At 51.4% G+C, this 12,802-nt stretch overlaps 1 protein-coding gene across 6 annotated transcripts in view; it reads right to left on the bottom strand.

Moving 5' to 3' along the window:
- Positions 1-7,645, bottom strand: part of ptenb (phosphatase and tensin homolog B) — a 15,368-nt gene extending 7,723 nt beyond the window's left edge. For all 6 annotated transcript variants that reach the window (XR_008954438.1, XR_008954439.1, XR_008954437.1 and 3 more), the window contains exons 1-2: positions 6,914-7,645; positions 3,804-3,888 (exon numbers count right to left, since the gene is read on the bottom strand). Coding sequence is in view for 1 of the 6 variants with exons in the window: in XM_057059540.1 (XP_056915520.1) it covers positions 3,804-3,888; positions 6,914-6,995 (167 nt within the window). In the remaining 5 variants the exon portion in view is untranslated. The remainder of the gene's footprint in view (positions 1-3,803; positions 3,889-6,913) is intronic.
- Positions 7,646-12,802: the final 5,157 nt, after the last annotated feature.

Below are 12,802 nucleotides of genomic sequence, written 5' to 3'. Positions count from 1 at the left end.
CAGCAGAAGGAACCCCAGGAGGAACCCCAGGAGGAACCCAGGAGGCAGCAGAAGGAACCCCAGGAGGAACCCCAGGAGAAACCCCAGAAGGAACCCCAGGAGGAACCCCAAGAGGAACCCAGGAGGCAGCAGAAGGAACCCCAGGAGGCAGCAGAAGGAACCCCAAGAGGAACCCCAGGAGGCAGCAGAAGGAACCCCAGGAGGCAGCAGAAGGAACCCCAGGAGGAACCCCAGGAGGAACCCCAGGAGGAACCCCAGGAGAAACCCCAGAAGGAACCCCAGAAGAAACCCCAGAAGGAACCCCAAGAGGAACCCCAGGAGGCAGCAGAAGGAACCCCAGGAGGCAGCAGAAGGAACCCCAGGAGGAACCCCAGGAGGAACCCCAGGAGAAACCCCAGAAGGAACCCCAGAAGAAACCCCAGAAGGAACCCCAAGAGGAACCCCAGGAGGAACCCCAAGAGGAACCCCAGAAGGAACCCCAGAAGAAACCCCAGAAGGAACCCCAAGAGGAACCCCAGGAGGAACCCCAGGAGGCAGCAGAAGGAACCCCAGGAGGAACCCCAGAGGAACCCCAGGAGGAACCCCAAGAGGAACCCCAGGAGGAACCCCAGGAGGCTGCAGAAGGAACCCCAGGAGGAACCCCAGGAGGAACCCCAGGAGGCAGCAGAAGGAACCCCAAGAGGAACCCAGGAGGCAACAGAAGGAACCCCAGAAGGAACCCAGGAGGCTGCAGAAGGAACCCCAAGAGGCTGCAGAAGGAACCCCAGCAGGAACCACAGGAGGCAGCAGAAGGAACCCCAGGAGGAACCCCAAGAGGAGCCCAGGAGGCTGCAGAAGGAATCCCAAGAGGAACCCAGGAGGATGCAGAAGGAACCCCAGGAGGAACCACAGGAGACAGCAGAAGGAACCCCAGGAGGAACCCAGGAGGCTGCAGAAGGAACCCCAAGAGGAACCCAGGAGGCAGCAGAAGGAACCCCAGGAGGCTGCAGAAGGAACCCCAGGAGGAACCACAGGAGGCAGCAGAAGGAACCCCAAGAGGAACCCAGGAGGCTGCAGAAGGAATCCCAAGAGGAACCCAGGAGGCAGCAGAAGGAACCCCAGGAGGAACCCCAGGAGGAACCCAGGAGGCTGCAGAAGGAATCCCAAGAGGAACCCAGGAGGCACCAGAAGGAACCCCAGAAGGAACCCCAAGAGGAACCCAGGAGGCTGCAGAAGGAACCCCAGGAGGAACCCCAAGAGGAACCCCAGAAGGAACCCCAGGAGAAACCCCAGAAGGAACCCCAGAAGAAACCCCAGAAGGAACCCCAAGAGGAACCCAGGAGGCAGCAGAAGGAACCCCAGGAGGAACCCCAGGAGGAACCCAGGAGGCAGCAGAAGGAACCCCAGGAGGAACCCCAGGAGAAACCCCAGAAGGAACCCCAGGAGGAACCCCAAGAGGAACCCAGGAGGCAGCAGAAGGAACCCCAGGAGGCAGCAGAAGGAACCCCAAGAGGAACCCCAGGAGGCAGCAGAAGGAACCCCAGGAGGCAGCAGAAGGAACCCCAGGAGGAACCCCAGGAGGAACCCCAGGAGAAACCCCAGGAGAAACCCCAGAAGGAACCCCAGAAGAAACCCCAGAAGGAACCCCAAGAGGAACCCCAGGAGGCAGCAGAAGGAACCCCAGGAGGCAGCAGAAGGAACCCCAGGAGGAACCCCAGGAGGAACCCCAGGAGAAACCCCAGAAGGAACCCCAGAAGGAACCCCAGGAGGAACCCAAGAGGAACCCCAGGAGGAACCCCAAGAGGAACCCCAGAAGGAACCCCAGAAGAAACCCCAGAAGGAACCCCAAGAGGAACCCCAGGAGGAACCCCAGGAGGCAGCAGAAGGAACCCCAGGAGGAACCCCAGAGGAACCCCAGGAGGAACCCCAAGAGGAACCCCAGGAGGAACCCCAGGAGGCTGCAGAAGGAACCCCAGGAGGAACCCCAGGAGGAACCCCAGGAGGCAGCAGAAGGAACCCCAAGAGGAACCCAGGAGGCAACAGAAGGAACCCCAGAAGGAACCCAGGAGGCTGCAGAAGGAACCCCAAGAGGCTGCAGAAGGAACCCCAGCAGGAACCACAGGAGGCAGCAGAAGGAACCCCAGGAGGAACCCCAAGAGGAGCCCAGGAGGCTGCAGAAGGAATCCCAAGAGGAACCCAGGAGGATGCAGAAGGAACCCCAGGAGGAACCACAGGAGACAGCAGAAGGAACCCCAGGAGGAACCCAGGAGGCTGCAGAAGGAACCCCAAGAGGAACCCAGGAGGCAGCAGAAGGAACCCCAGGAGGCTGCAGAAGGAACCCCAGGAGGAACCACAGGAGGCAGCAGAAGGAACCCCAAGAGGAACCCAGGAGGCTGCAGAAGGAATCCCAAGAGGAACCCAGGAGGCAGCAGAAGGAACCCCAGGAGGAACCCCAGGAGGAACCCAGGAGGCTGCAGAAGGAATCCCAAGAGGAACCCAGGAGGCACCAGAAGGAACCCCAGAAGGAACCCAGGAGGCTGCAGAAGGAACCCCAGGAGGAACCCAGGAGGCAGCAGAAGGAACCCCAGGAGGAACCCAGGAGGCAGCAGAAGGAACCCCAGGAGGAACCCCAAGAGGAACCCAGGAGGAACCCAGGAGGCACCAGAAGGAACCCCAGAAGGAACCCAGGAGGAACCCCAGGAGGCAGCAGAAGGAACCCAGGAGGAACCCCAGGAGGCTGCAGAAGGAACCCCAAGAGGAACCCAGGAGGCAGCAGAAGGAACCCCAGGAGGAACCACAGGAGGCAGCAGAAGCACTTCCACGGTTCAAATATCCCTCTCCTGAAAACTCCATGTCTGCTCTTCCAGGTTCTGCTCCAGGTCAGTTCCCTGCTGCACCTTCACCCTCCTGGACCCAGTTACCAGGAGTGATTGAGCAGAACCCTGGGGAGGTCCAGCTGCCACCAAGGCCAGCACATGGAGGAGGGGGGCAGGTCCATCTCGCTGTCAAGGGTACCTCAGCAAGATCACCTGACAGGCCCCTGTCACCTGTTCACCTCCATCTCCAGGTATTGTTGCCTCCATCGCTGTACGCTGACCTGCTGACCTTTGACCCTGCTGACCCGCTCAACCCTTCCACCAACAGCTGGTTATAGTTGATGTATTTCCATGGTGCTGGCTGTTCTCTCCTCTACCTGCCCCCCCTCTCCTCCCTCTGGTGTTGGGGCTCAGGCCCTGCTGGGATTCTGGGAGGGGTCTCAGACAACTTTGATTGAAACACACAGATTGATTGATTGATTGCTCTGAAGGTGTTCTGGCCCCGCCCCCTACTACCAGAACACCTTCCACACCTGGTCTGCACTGGGGCTGGAACCGAGCCCCCTCTGCTACTGAGCTGCCAGCGCCCATGAAGACACCTGCTGATGGGTCAGCTCACTGCCCCCACTGTCCCTGAGCAAGAGACTGGTCAATATCCCGGCTCCTGATTGGCCGAGTCCCTGAGCAAGAGACTGGTCACTAAACCGGCTCCTGATTGGCCGAGTCCCTGAGCAAGAGACTGGTCAATATCCCGGCTCCTGATTGGCCGAGTCCCTGAGCAAGAGACTGGTCAATAAACCGGCTCCTGATTGGCCGAGTCCCTGAGCAAGAGACTGGTCAATAAACCGGCTCCTGATTGGCTGTTCCAGGTGAACAGACATCCCAGCGGTCCCAGAGCGGAGTGGGACGCCATCCTCTTACTGTCATCAGAGAAGGGGACCTTCATCCTCTTCCTCATGTCAGCACGACTGAAAATCTTAGTGAATAATATAAAAAGGGAATTGTCACCTCACAACGTCATCAATGTTGTTCCTGTAGACTCCTTCCAGGCGGTCGGCAGGAAATCCCATGGCGATGATATTGGGGTAAATGTCTGATTCTATTTTAAGGACCATAAACTCACCTTCTTCTCATGGACGATGACAGCGGCCATGTTAGTTAGGGTTAGACTGGTCTGGGCTCACTACCAAAGACCACCTGATGAAACTAGCAGGAATCAGAGGGACTGAAGCTGCCAGGACAGTCGTGCACGGACACACCTAACCCTAACCCTCTCTCATGGATGGTGAGGAGCTGCTAGTCACTAACCCTAACCCTCTCTCATGGATGGTGAGGAGCTGCTAGTCACTAACCCTAACCCTCTCTCATGGATGGTGAGGAGCTGCTAGTCATTAATACTAACCCTAACCCTCTCTCATGGATGGTGAGGAGCTGCTAGTCATTAATACTAACCCTAACCCTCTCTCATGGATGGTGAGGAGCTGCTAGTCATTAATACTAACCCTAACCCTCTCTCATGGATGGTGAGGAGCTGCTAGTAACTAACTTCATATTTTAGAGCACCTGCGTTAAACGTGTCGCCAGGTATCAACTGCTGGCTTAGAGGGTTTGGGGGTTATTTTAAAGACTTAATTATCTTGGTGCTTCCAAAAGTCAGCGGTACTGCAAACATGAGCCGCCCTAACCCTCCTCTAACCCTCTAACCCTAACCCTCCTCTAACCTCTAACCCTCCTATAACCCTCTAACCCTCTTCTAACCCTGACCCCCTAACCCTCCTCTAACCCCTAACCCTAACCCTCTTCTAACCCTGACCCCCTAACCCTCCTCTAACCCCTAACCCTAACCCTCTTCTAACCCTGACCCCCTAACCCTCCTCTAACCCCTAACCCTAACCCTCTTCTAACCCTGACCCCCTAACCCTCCTCTAACCCCTAACCCTAACCCTCTTCTAACCCTGACCCCCTAACCCTCCTCTAACCCTCTAACCCTAACCCTCCTCTAACCCCTAACCCTCCTCTAACCCTCTTCTAACCCTGACCCCCTAACCATCCTCTAACCCCTAACCTCTAACCCTAACCCTCCTCTAACCCTCTTCTAACCCTGACCCCCTAACCATCCTCTAACCCCTAACCCTAACCCTCCTCTAACCCCTAACCCTCTTCTAACCCTGACCCCCTAACCCTAACCCTCTAACCCCTAACCCTCTTCTAACCCTGACCCCCTAACCCTCCTCTAACCCCTAACCCTCTAACCCTAACCCTCTTCTAACCCTGACCCCCTAACCATCCTCTAACCCCTAACCCTCTAACCCTAACCCCCCTAACCCTAACCCTCTTCTAACCCTGACCCCCTAACCATCCTCTAACCCCTAACCCTCTAACCCTAACCCTCTTCTAACCCCTAACCCTCTTCTAACCCTGACCCCCTAACCCTCCTCTACCCCTAACCCTAACCCTCTCTAACCCTGACCCCCTAACCCTCCTCTAACCCTCTAACCCTAACCCTCCTCTAACCCCTAACCCTCCTCTAACCCTCTTCTAACCCTGACCCCCGAACCATCCTCTAACCCCTAACCCTCTAACCCTAACCCTCCTCTAACCCTCTTCTAACCCTGACCCCCTAACCATCCTCTAACCCCTAACCCTAACCCTCCTCTAACCCCTAACCCTCTTCTAACCTGACCCCCTAACCCTAACCCTCTAACCCTAACCCTCTTCTAACCCTGACCCCCTAACCCTCCTCTAACCCCTAACCCTCTAACCCTAACCCTCTTCTAACCCTGACCCCCTAACCATCCTCTAACCCTAACCCTCTAACCCTAACCCCCCTAACCCTAACCCTCTTCTAACCCTGACCCCCTAACCATCCTCTAACCCCTAACCCTCTAACCCTAACCCTCTTCTAACCCTGACCCCCTAACCATCCTCTAACCCCTAACCCTCTAACCCCTAACCTCTTCTAACCCTGACCCCCTAACCCTCCTCTAACCCCTAACCCTCTAACCCTAACCCTCTTCTAACCCTGACCCCCTAACCCTCCTCTAACCCTAACCCTCTAACCCTAACCCCCCTAACCCTAACCCTCTTCTAACCCTGACCCCCTAACCCTCCTCTAACCCCCTAACCTCTAACCCTAACCCTCTCTAACCCTGACCCCCTAACCCTCCTCTAACCCCTAACCCTCTAACCCTAACCCTCTTCTAACCCTGACCCCCTAACCCTCCTCTAACCCTAACCCTCTAACCCTAACCCCCCTAACCCTAACCCTCTTCTAACCCTGACCCCCTAACCATCCTCTAACCCCTAACCCTCTAACCCTAACCCTCTTCTAACCCTGACCCCCTAACCCTCCTCTAACCCTAACCCTAACCCCCCTAACCCTATCCCTCTTCTAACCCTGACCCCTTAACCCTCCTCTAACCCTCTAACCCTAACCCTCCTCTAACCCCTAACCCTCCTCTAACCCTCTTCTAACCCTGACCCCCTAACCATCCTCTAACCCCTAACCCTCTAACCCTAACCCCCTAACCCTAACCCTAACCCCCTAACCCTCTAACCCTAACCCCCTAACCCTCTAACCCTAACCCTAACCCTAACCCCCTAACCCTAACCCCCTAACCCTCCTCTAACCCTAACCTCTAACCCTCCTATAACCCTCTAACCCTAACCCCCTAACCCTCTAACCCTAACCCTCTAACCCCTAACCCTAACCCCCTAACCCTCCTCTAACCCTAACCCCCTAACCCTCTAACCCTAACCCCTAACCCTCTAACCCTAACCCTCTAACCCCTAACCCTCTAACCCTAACCCCCTAACCCTCTAACCCTAAAACCTAACCTTAAACCCTAACCTTAAACCCTAACCTTAAACCCAAACCCTCCTCTAAGTCTCAAGCTAAACCCAAACCCACAGATGTCCCTGAAGTTGCAGAAACATTTCAATACGAGGCCGAACCGAGCCGAGCCGAGCTCCAGCAGGACTTGCAGGCTCTCCTTCACCGAACCTCCCATGGTAACGCCGTCGGTCCGGTCCAGCTCCAGGGTTCGCTGGGCTCAGCAGGACGCCTGACAGGCTAACATTAGCACGTCGCGCTAAACAGGAGGAACTTTAGAGGATACAGGTCAGGTCCAGGTCAAAGCCGTCTTCCTGGTATCGTCTTTTCTTTCTGCTCACAATTTCCTTGATTAAAGAAGCCATCATCAACGTCTTGGAACAAAAAGAAGCTTTTTGGTCTCGTTGCCGGGAGGGAAGCTAACAAGGACAGCCGGTTCTGAACGAACACAGCAGCAGCCCACCGGTTCACAAAAGCGCACTTGAATTCCTTTCTTCATAAGAATCCTTCCTGCTGGGTGACAGGAACAAGCCCCGGTCGCTGGGGAACCTCGCTGAGCGCTCACCGCGGGGGCCACCCAGCATGCTCCGGCGGGGTGACAGCAGCTAGCCGGCCTCCTACCTGACAGCCAGTCCCGCCGTCGGTCCCATTCAGCGCTCACAATCAGGAGACGTCGAGGCCTCCTCCCGGGTCCCTTCGCTACTTTCCAATGCCGCGCTGGAGACTAAATCGTCCGCAGAAGTTTCGGGCGCGCTCAAACCCCACAAATGTAGGATGGATGGTGCCCGAGAGTCGCGCAAACCCCGCGAGTGGACGCTGGCCGACGGTGAAAGTGCAGCGGGAGGCGAGGCGACGAGCTGTCGAAGGTCACGTGGGAAAGAGGCCCAGTGTACATCCGGTAAGCGCCTTCAAAATAAAACGTTCCTCATTCTTCTGGGCAACCAGCGTCAAGGTTGATATGGTGAGCCTCCATGGTGGAGGGTTCGGGTTAGCTCTGCACCATGGACGTGCCAAATGCAGGTCCACGGTCCACGGAGGTCCACGGAGGTCCACGGAGGTCCACGGTCCACGGAGGCTGCAGGCGAGTGGGTGGACATTGGTTAGTCCTCCCGGGTAACCCGGGACTCCCCGGAGGAATACAATCTATATCGAAATCTATATCGAAATAATAATAATAATAATAATAATAATATAATAATAATAATAATATAATAATAATAATAATAATAATAATAATAATAATTGTTAAATGTGATATGTGTGCGTCCTTACTCATTGTGTCCTGCAGAGGGTAATGTTCACGGTGCGTCATGAACATGACGTCACTACCTATGTACCTGTTCCGGTATAGTTGTGAAACAGAGCGGCAGCTCATTGCATCTCCCTGTCTGATTGATTAAATATGCCTAGAGGAGGCTAAAGATAATTCTGTTATCTGAGAGTTTGAATCTCCACCGCAAGGCACTCCGCTCAACAGGTTCTGGGCCCAGGAACGCAGGCTTAGAGCAACGAGTAAGGTAACAGAAGAAAGTAACTGTTAGCCAAGAGAAGCTACTAGCTTGGTTTGAGTGAAGACGGCGCCGAGAGTCTCACGTGGAAACTAAAGACAGTGAGGACACGAACATTCTACAAGCTGCGCAGCCCAAATTTTTGGAGATAAAGTGAACTTTGGAAAGAGAACGTTAAAATGGCCACAGCAGGAACGCCCCAGCAGATTATATTCGACGGAACTGAAGATAAGTATGATCTGTGGGAGACAAGATTCCTTAGCCGTCTACACATTCTTAAGCTAAAAGACACCATACTGCGAGTGCCCACGGATGACGCTGCATTAGTTGCAGACCCAGGGAAGAACGCTGACTGCTACGCTCAGTGAATGCACTCGATGATAAGAGCCTGTCTTTGATTAGACATGAAGCTGCTGAAGATGGAAGGAAAGCTCTCAAGATTCTGAGGGAGCACTATTCTGGAAAGAGCAAGCCTAGAATTCTCAACCTGTACACATCCCTGACCACCATTCAAATGGCAGAAGGTGAAACTGTTACTGATTACATGATAAGGGCTGAGAATATTATTTCAGCTCTTCGTGATGCAGGAGAGAACATGAGTGATGGGCTGCTTGTAGCCACTATTCTGAATGGACTGCCAGACTCATTCAAGCCATTGGCTGTCCATGTCACACAGAATGAGGACAACGTGACATTCACAGACTTCAAGAGAAGACTGAGAGTCTATGAGGAGTCTGAGAAGATGAGGGCAACTGGTTCTGCTGACAGTGTGATGAAGACCAGCTCAAAGCAAAGCAGACAAGGCACCAAAATACACAAGAAGGAAGGGGATGCCACTCTGACGTGTTACAAGTGTGGACAAAGAGGACACATCAGAAGCAAGTGCTGCCAAAAAGTGTGGTGCAGTCACTGCAAGAGCAACACACACGCAGAGTCCCTATGCAGGAAAAAGGGAAAAGCAGATGGAGCCAGGAAAGTTGCCGAAGAAAAAGAAAGGGACATCGACGACGAGGACCAGTGCTTCACGGCCAAGCATACCAACGGCGAGAGACCATCAGCCAACGTAAAGAAGAAGGGGATCATGGTGGACGCTGGAGCAACGTCTCACATTGTGAATGACATCACCAAGTTCCAGAGCTTCGACAGCTCATTCCAGCCCGACACCCATTCAATCGAGCTGGCAGATGGAACAAAGTGCAGCGGGATGGCTCAACGCAGAGGGACGGCGCTGATCTACCTACTAGACACCGATGGACGTCAGCACAGAGCCCGGCTGAAAGACGCACTGTATATGCCAACCTATCCACACGACATCTTCTCAGTGGCAAGAGGGACAAATGGTGGAGCTACAGTCACTTTCAAGAAAGGGGACAGTCACATGATCACCAAGAGTAACCACAGGTTTGATTTTCATGAAAGTGGTAACCTGTTTTACTTGCCAACAGTTGAAAAGAATGTTAATGGTGATAAATGTAATGTGTGCCACGACATGCAGACTTGGCATGAAATTCTTGGGCATTGCAATTATGAGGATGTGCAAAAATTACCGGATGTGGTAAGAGGCATGGAGATAAAAGGCAGTGCAGCGAGGCCAGCACAACTTTGTGAAATTTGTACAAAAGGGAAATTCACACAGACAAGGAACAGAGAGCCAGACAGAAAGGCTACAGAACCTTTACAACTGGTTCACACTGATTTAGCGGGTCCTATGAGAACCCCAAGCATAGAGGGTCACAAATATGCTATGTCTTTTACAGACGACTACTCAGGGGCTATAACAGTGTACTTCCTGAAATCCAAAAGTGATGCTACACATGCCACAGAGATTCTTAGCAGACTCAGCACCTTATGGGAAAATAAAATGTCTACGGTCAGATAATGGAAAAGAGTATACTAATAGGGAATTCAAAGCACTGTTAACCAAAAATGGCATTAGGCACGAGACATCCGCACCATACTCGCCTCACCAAAATGGCACGGCCGAGAGGGGGTGGAGAACTCTCTATGAGATGGGCAGATGTATGCTGTTAGACAGCAAGTTACCAGACAAGCTATGGAACTATGCTGTACAGACAGCAGCCTACATAAGGAACCGGTGTTACAGTAGACGCACAAAGAAAACACCGTATGAAATGCTAACAGGCACGAAACCAAGCATGTCAAAACTTCAAAAATTTGGATCTATGTGTTTTGCCTACAACCCACAAGAGAAAGGGAAAATGGATTCAAGAAGTGTGCAGGGTCTTTTTATTGGTTACGATAAGAATAGCCCATCTTGTCTTGTGTACTATAAAGACACTGAAAAGGTTCAAAAGCACAGGCTGGTAAAATTCACAAACAAGACAGACAATGACAAAGAAATGCAGACACACGGGCCACACATCGAATGTCATGACAGAGAGGTGTACCCCAAGGTACTTGACATTATGGAAAATGATGATGACAAAATGGGAAATGCATCAAGTCAAAGTGTTCAAGGTGATGTTTCTGAAGTTGAACTGCCAAGCACTGAGCATGTAACTAGGAAGAATCCACCTAGAACTAGGAGAAAGCCAGTGTGCTTGCAAGATTATGAGACTGAGGATACAGTAGACAAACTGGTAACATGTGTGGACTCCTGTTATAGAGCTGTCTGTGACATACCACAAAACTACCAAGATGCTATAAGGTCTACCAAGTCACAGCAATGGATAAATGCAATGAATGATGAAATTCAGTCACTTGAGGAGAATAACACATTCAAAATCACCCAGTTGCCACCAGGCAAAAAGGCAGTGGGGGGTAGATGGGTGTATACCCTCAAGAGTGATACTGATGGGTCTGACAAGTATAAGGCCAGATTTGTTGCAAAAGGTTATAGCCAAAAACAAGGTATCGACTATGAGGAAACTTTCTCGCCTACAGCTGACATGACCACTGTTCGAGTTGTGTTGCAAAAGGCAGTGCAGGAAGATTTAGTTTTACATCAAATGGATGTGAAAACCGCATACCTGCACGCACCCATTGATTGTGAGGTTTATTTGGAACAGCCTGAAGGTTATGAGAAAAAGTCCAAATCAGGAGAAAAACTGGTATGCAAATTACAGAAGTCACTGTATGGTCTTAAGCAGTCAGGCAGGAACTGGAATACTCTGTTACATGCATATCTCACTGAAAATGGTTTCGAACAAAATCCTGCTGACAACTGTCTGTACACAAGGGAAAAACAAGATGAAAAAGTGATTCTGATCATATGGGTTGATGATCTGATTATCGCTGCAAACACTGAAGAAGTTGTGAAAAGTGTCAAAATGATGTTCACTGAGAGATTTAAAATGAAAGACCTGGGGAAACTGAACAATTTTCTGGGAATAGATTTTAAATAATCAGATGGTCATGCCAACAAGATCCTATCAAAGTTTGGTATGCAAGATTGTAAGCCTCGAGAGACCCCATGTGAGTCTAAACTTGAATACACTGATGGTGCTAAGAAACTGGAGAATCCAAGGGTGTATAGAGAGGCAGTGGGAAGTTTGATCTACCTGGCAACATGCACTCGACCAGATTTAAGTTTCGTGGTCAGCAAACTTTCCCAGCATTTCTCAGAGCCAAGTGAAGAGCACTGGAACACTGTGAAGCACGTGTTCAGGTATTTAAAGGGTACAACAAACCATGGATTGTGTTTCAAAAAGGATGACACGGAGGCACTAGGTCTAATGGTCCATAGTGATGCTGACTGGGGAGCGGATGTCACAGACCGACGTAGCACCACAGGTTACTGTGCCAGTCTTAGTCAGAAAAGCTCTCTCATTTCATGGAAGAGCAGAAAACAACCAACAGTAGCACTATGAGGCAGAATATATGGCCTTAGCCTCAGCTATACAGGAGTGTATGTACTTACAACAACTACTCAAGGGAATTGATAAATATCAGTATGCCCAAACCAAGGTGTTCGATGACAACCAAGGAGCAATTGCACTGGCCAGGAACCCAGTTAACCGGCAAAGGTGTAAACATGTTGATATAAAATATCATTTCATTCGTGAAACTGTGAATAGTGGGAGGATCTGTTTAAAGTATTGTTCCACTGACAACATGGTTGCTGACTTGATGACAAAACCAGCCACAAAGCTAAAACTCCATAAGTTTGCACAGTATTTGTTTGGCACATAAAGTGCAAGAAGAATGTGCCAATATGTTTTTATTTACTTTTGCACTGAAGACCAAAGGGAGAATATTTTTGTTTATTTTCTACCACTGAGTGTATCACAATAAGCAAAGGTCGAGTGGGGGTGTTAAATGTGATATGTGTGCGTCCTTACTCATTGTGTCCTGCAGAGGGTAATGTTCACGGTGCGTCATGAACATGACGTCACTACCTATGTACCTGTTCCGGTATAGTTGTGAAACAGAGCGGCAGCTCATTGCATCTCCCTGTCTGATTGATTAAATATGCCTAGAGGAGGCTAAAGATAATTCTGTTATCTGAGAGTTTGAATCTCCACCGCAAGGCACTCCGCTCAACAATAATAATAATAAATGGCTCAACTGCTTATCAGCACATGTAAACTACCTTGTTCTCATGTCAACCAATTATTGTTGTTCTTCTAAATTGATTATTTGTTAACTCGAAGGGGAAAAGGGTTAGGGTTAGGGTTAGATGTAAAAGATGTAAAAGTACCCATGAC

Source organism: Takifugu flavidus, chromosome 1, assembly GCF_003711565.1.
Source record: "Takifugu flavidus isolate HTHZ2018 chromosome 1, ASM371156v2, whole genome shotgun sequence".
In the NCBI taxonomy this organism is placed as follows: Eukaryota; Metazoa; Chordata; class Actinopteri; order Tetraodontiformes; family Tetraodontidae; genus Takifugu; species Takifugu flavidus.
This window is presented reverse-complemented; position numbering and strand designations above follow the sequence as displayed.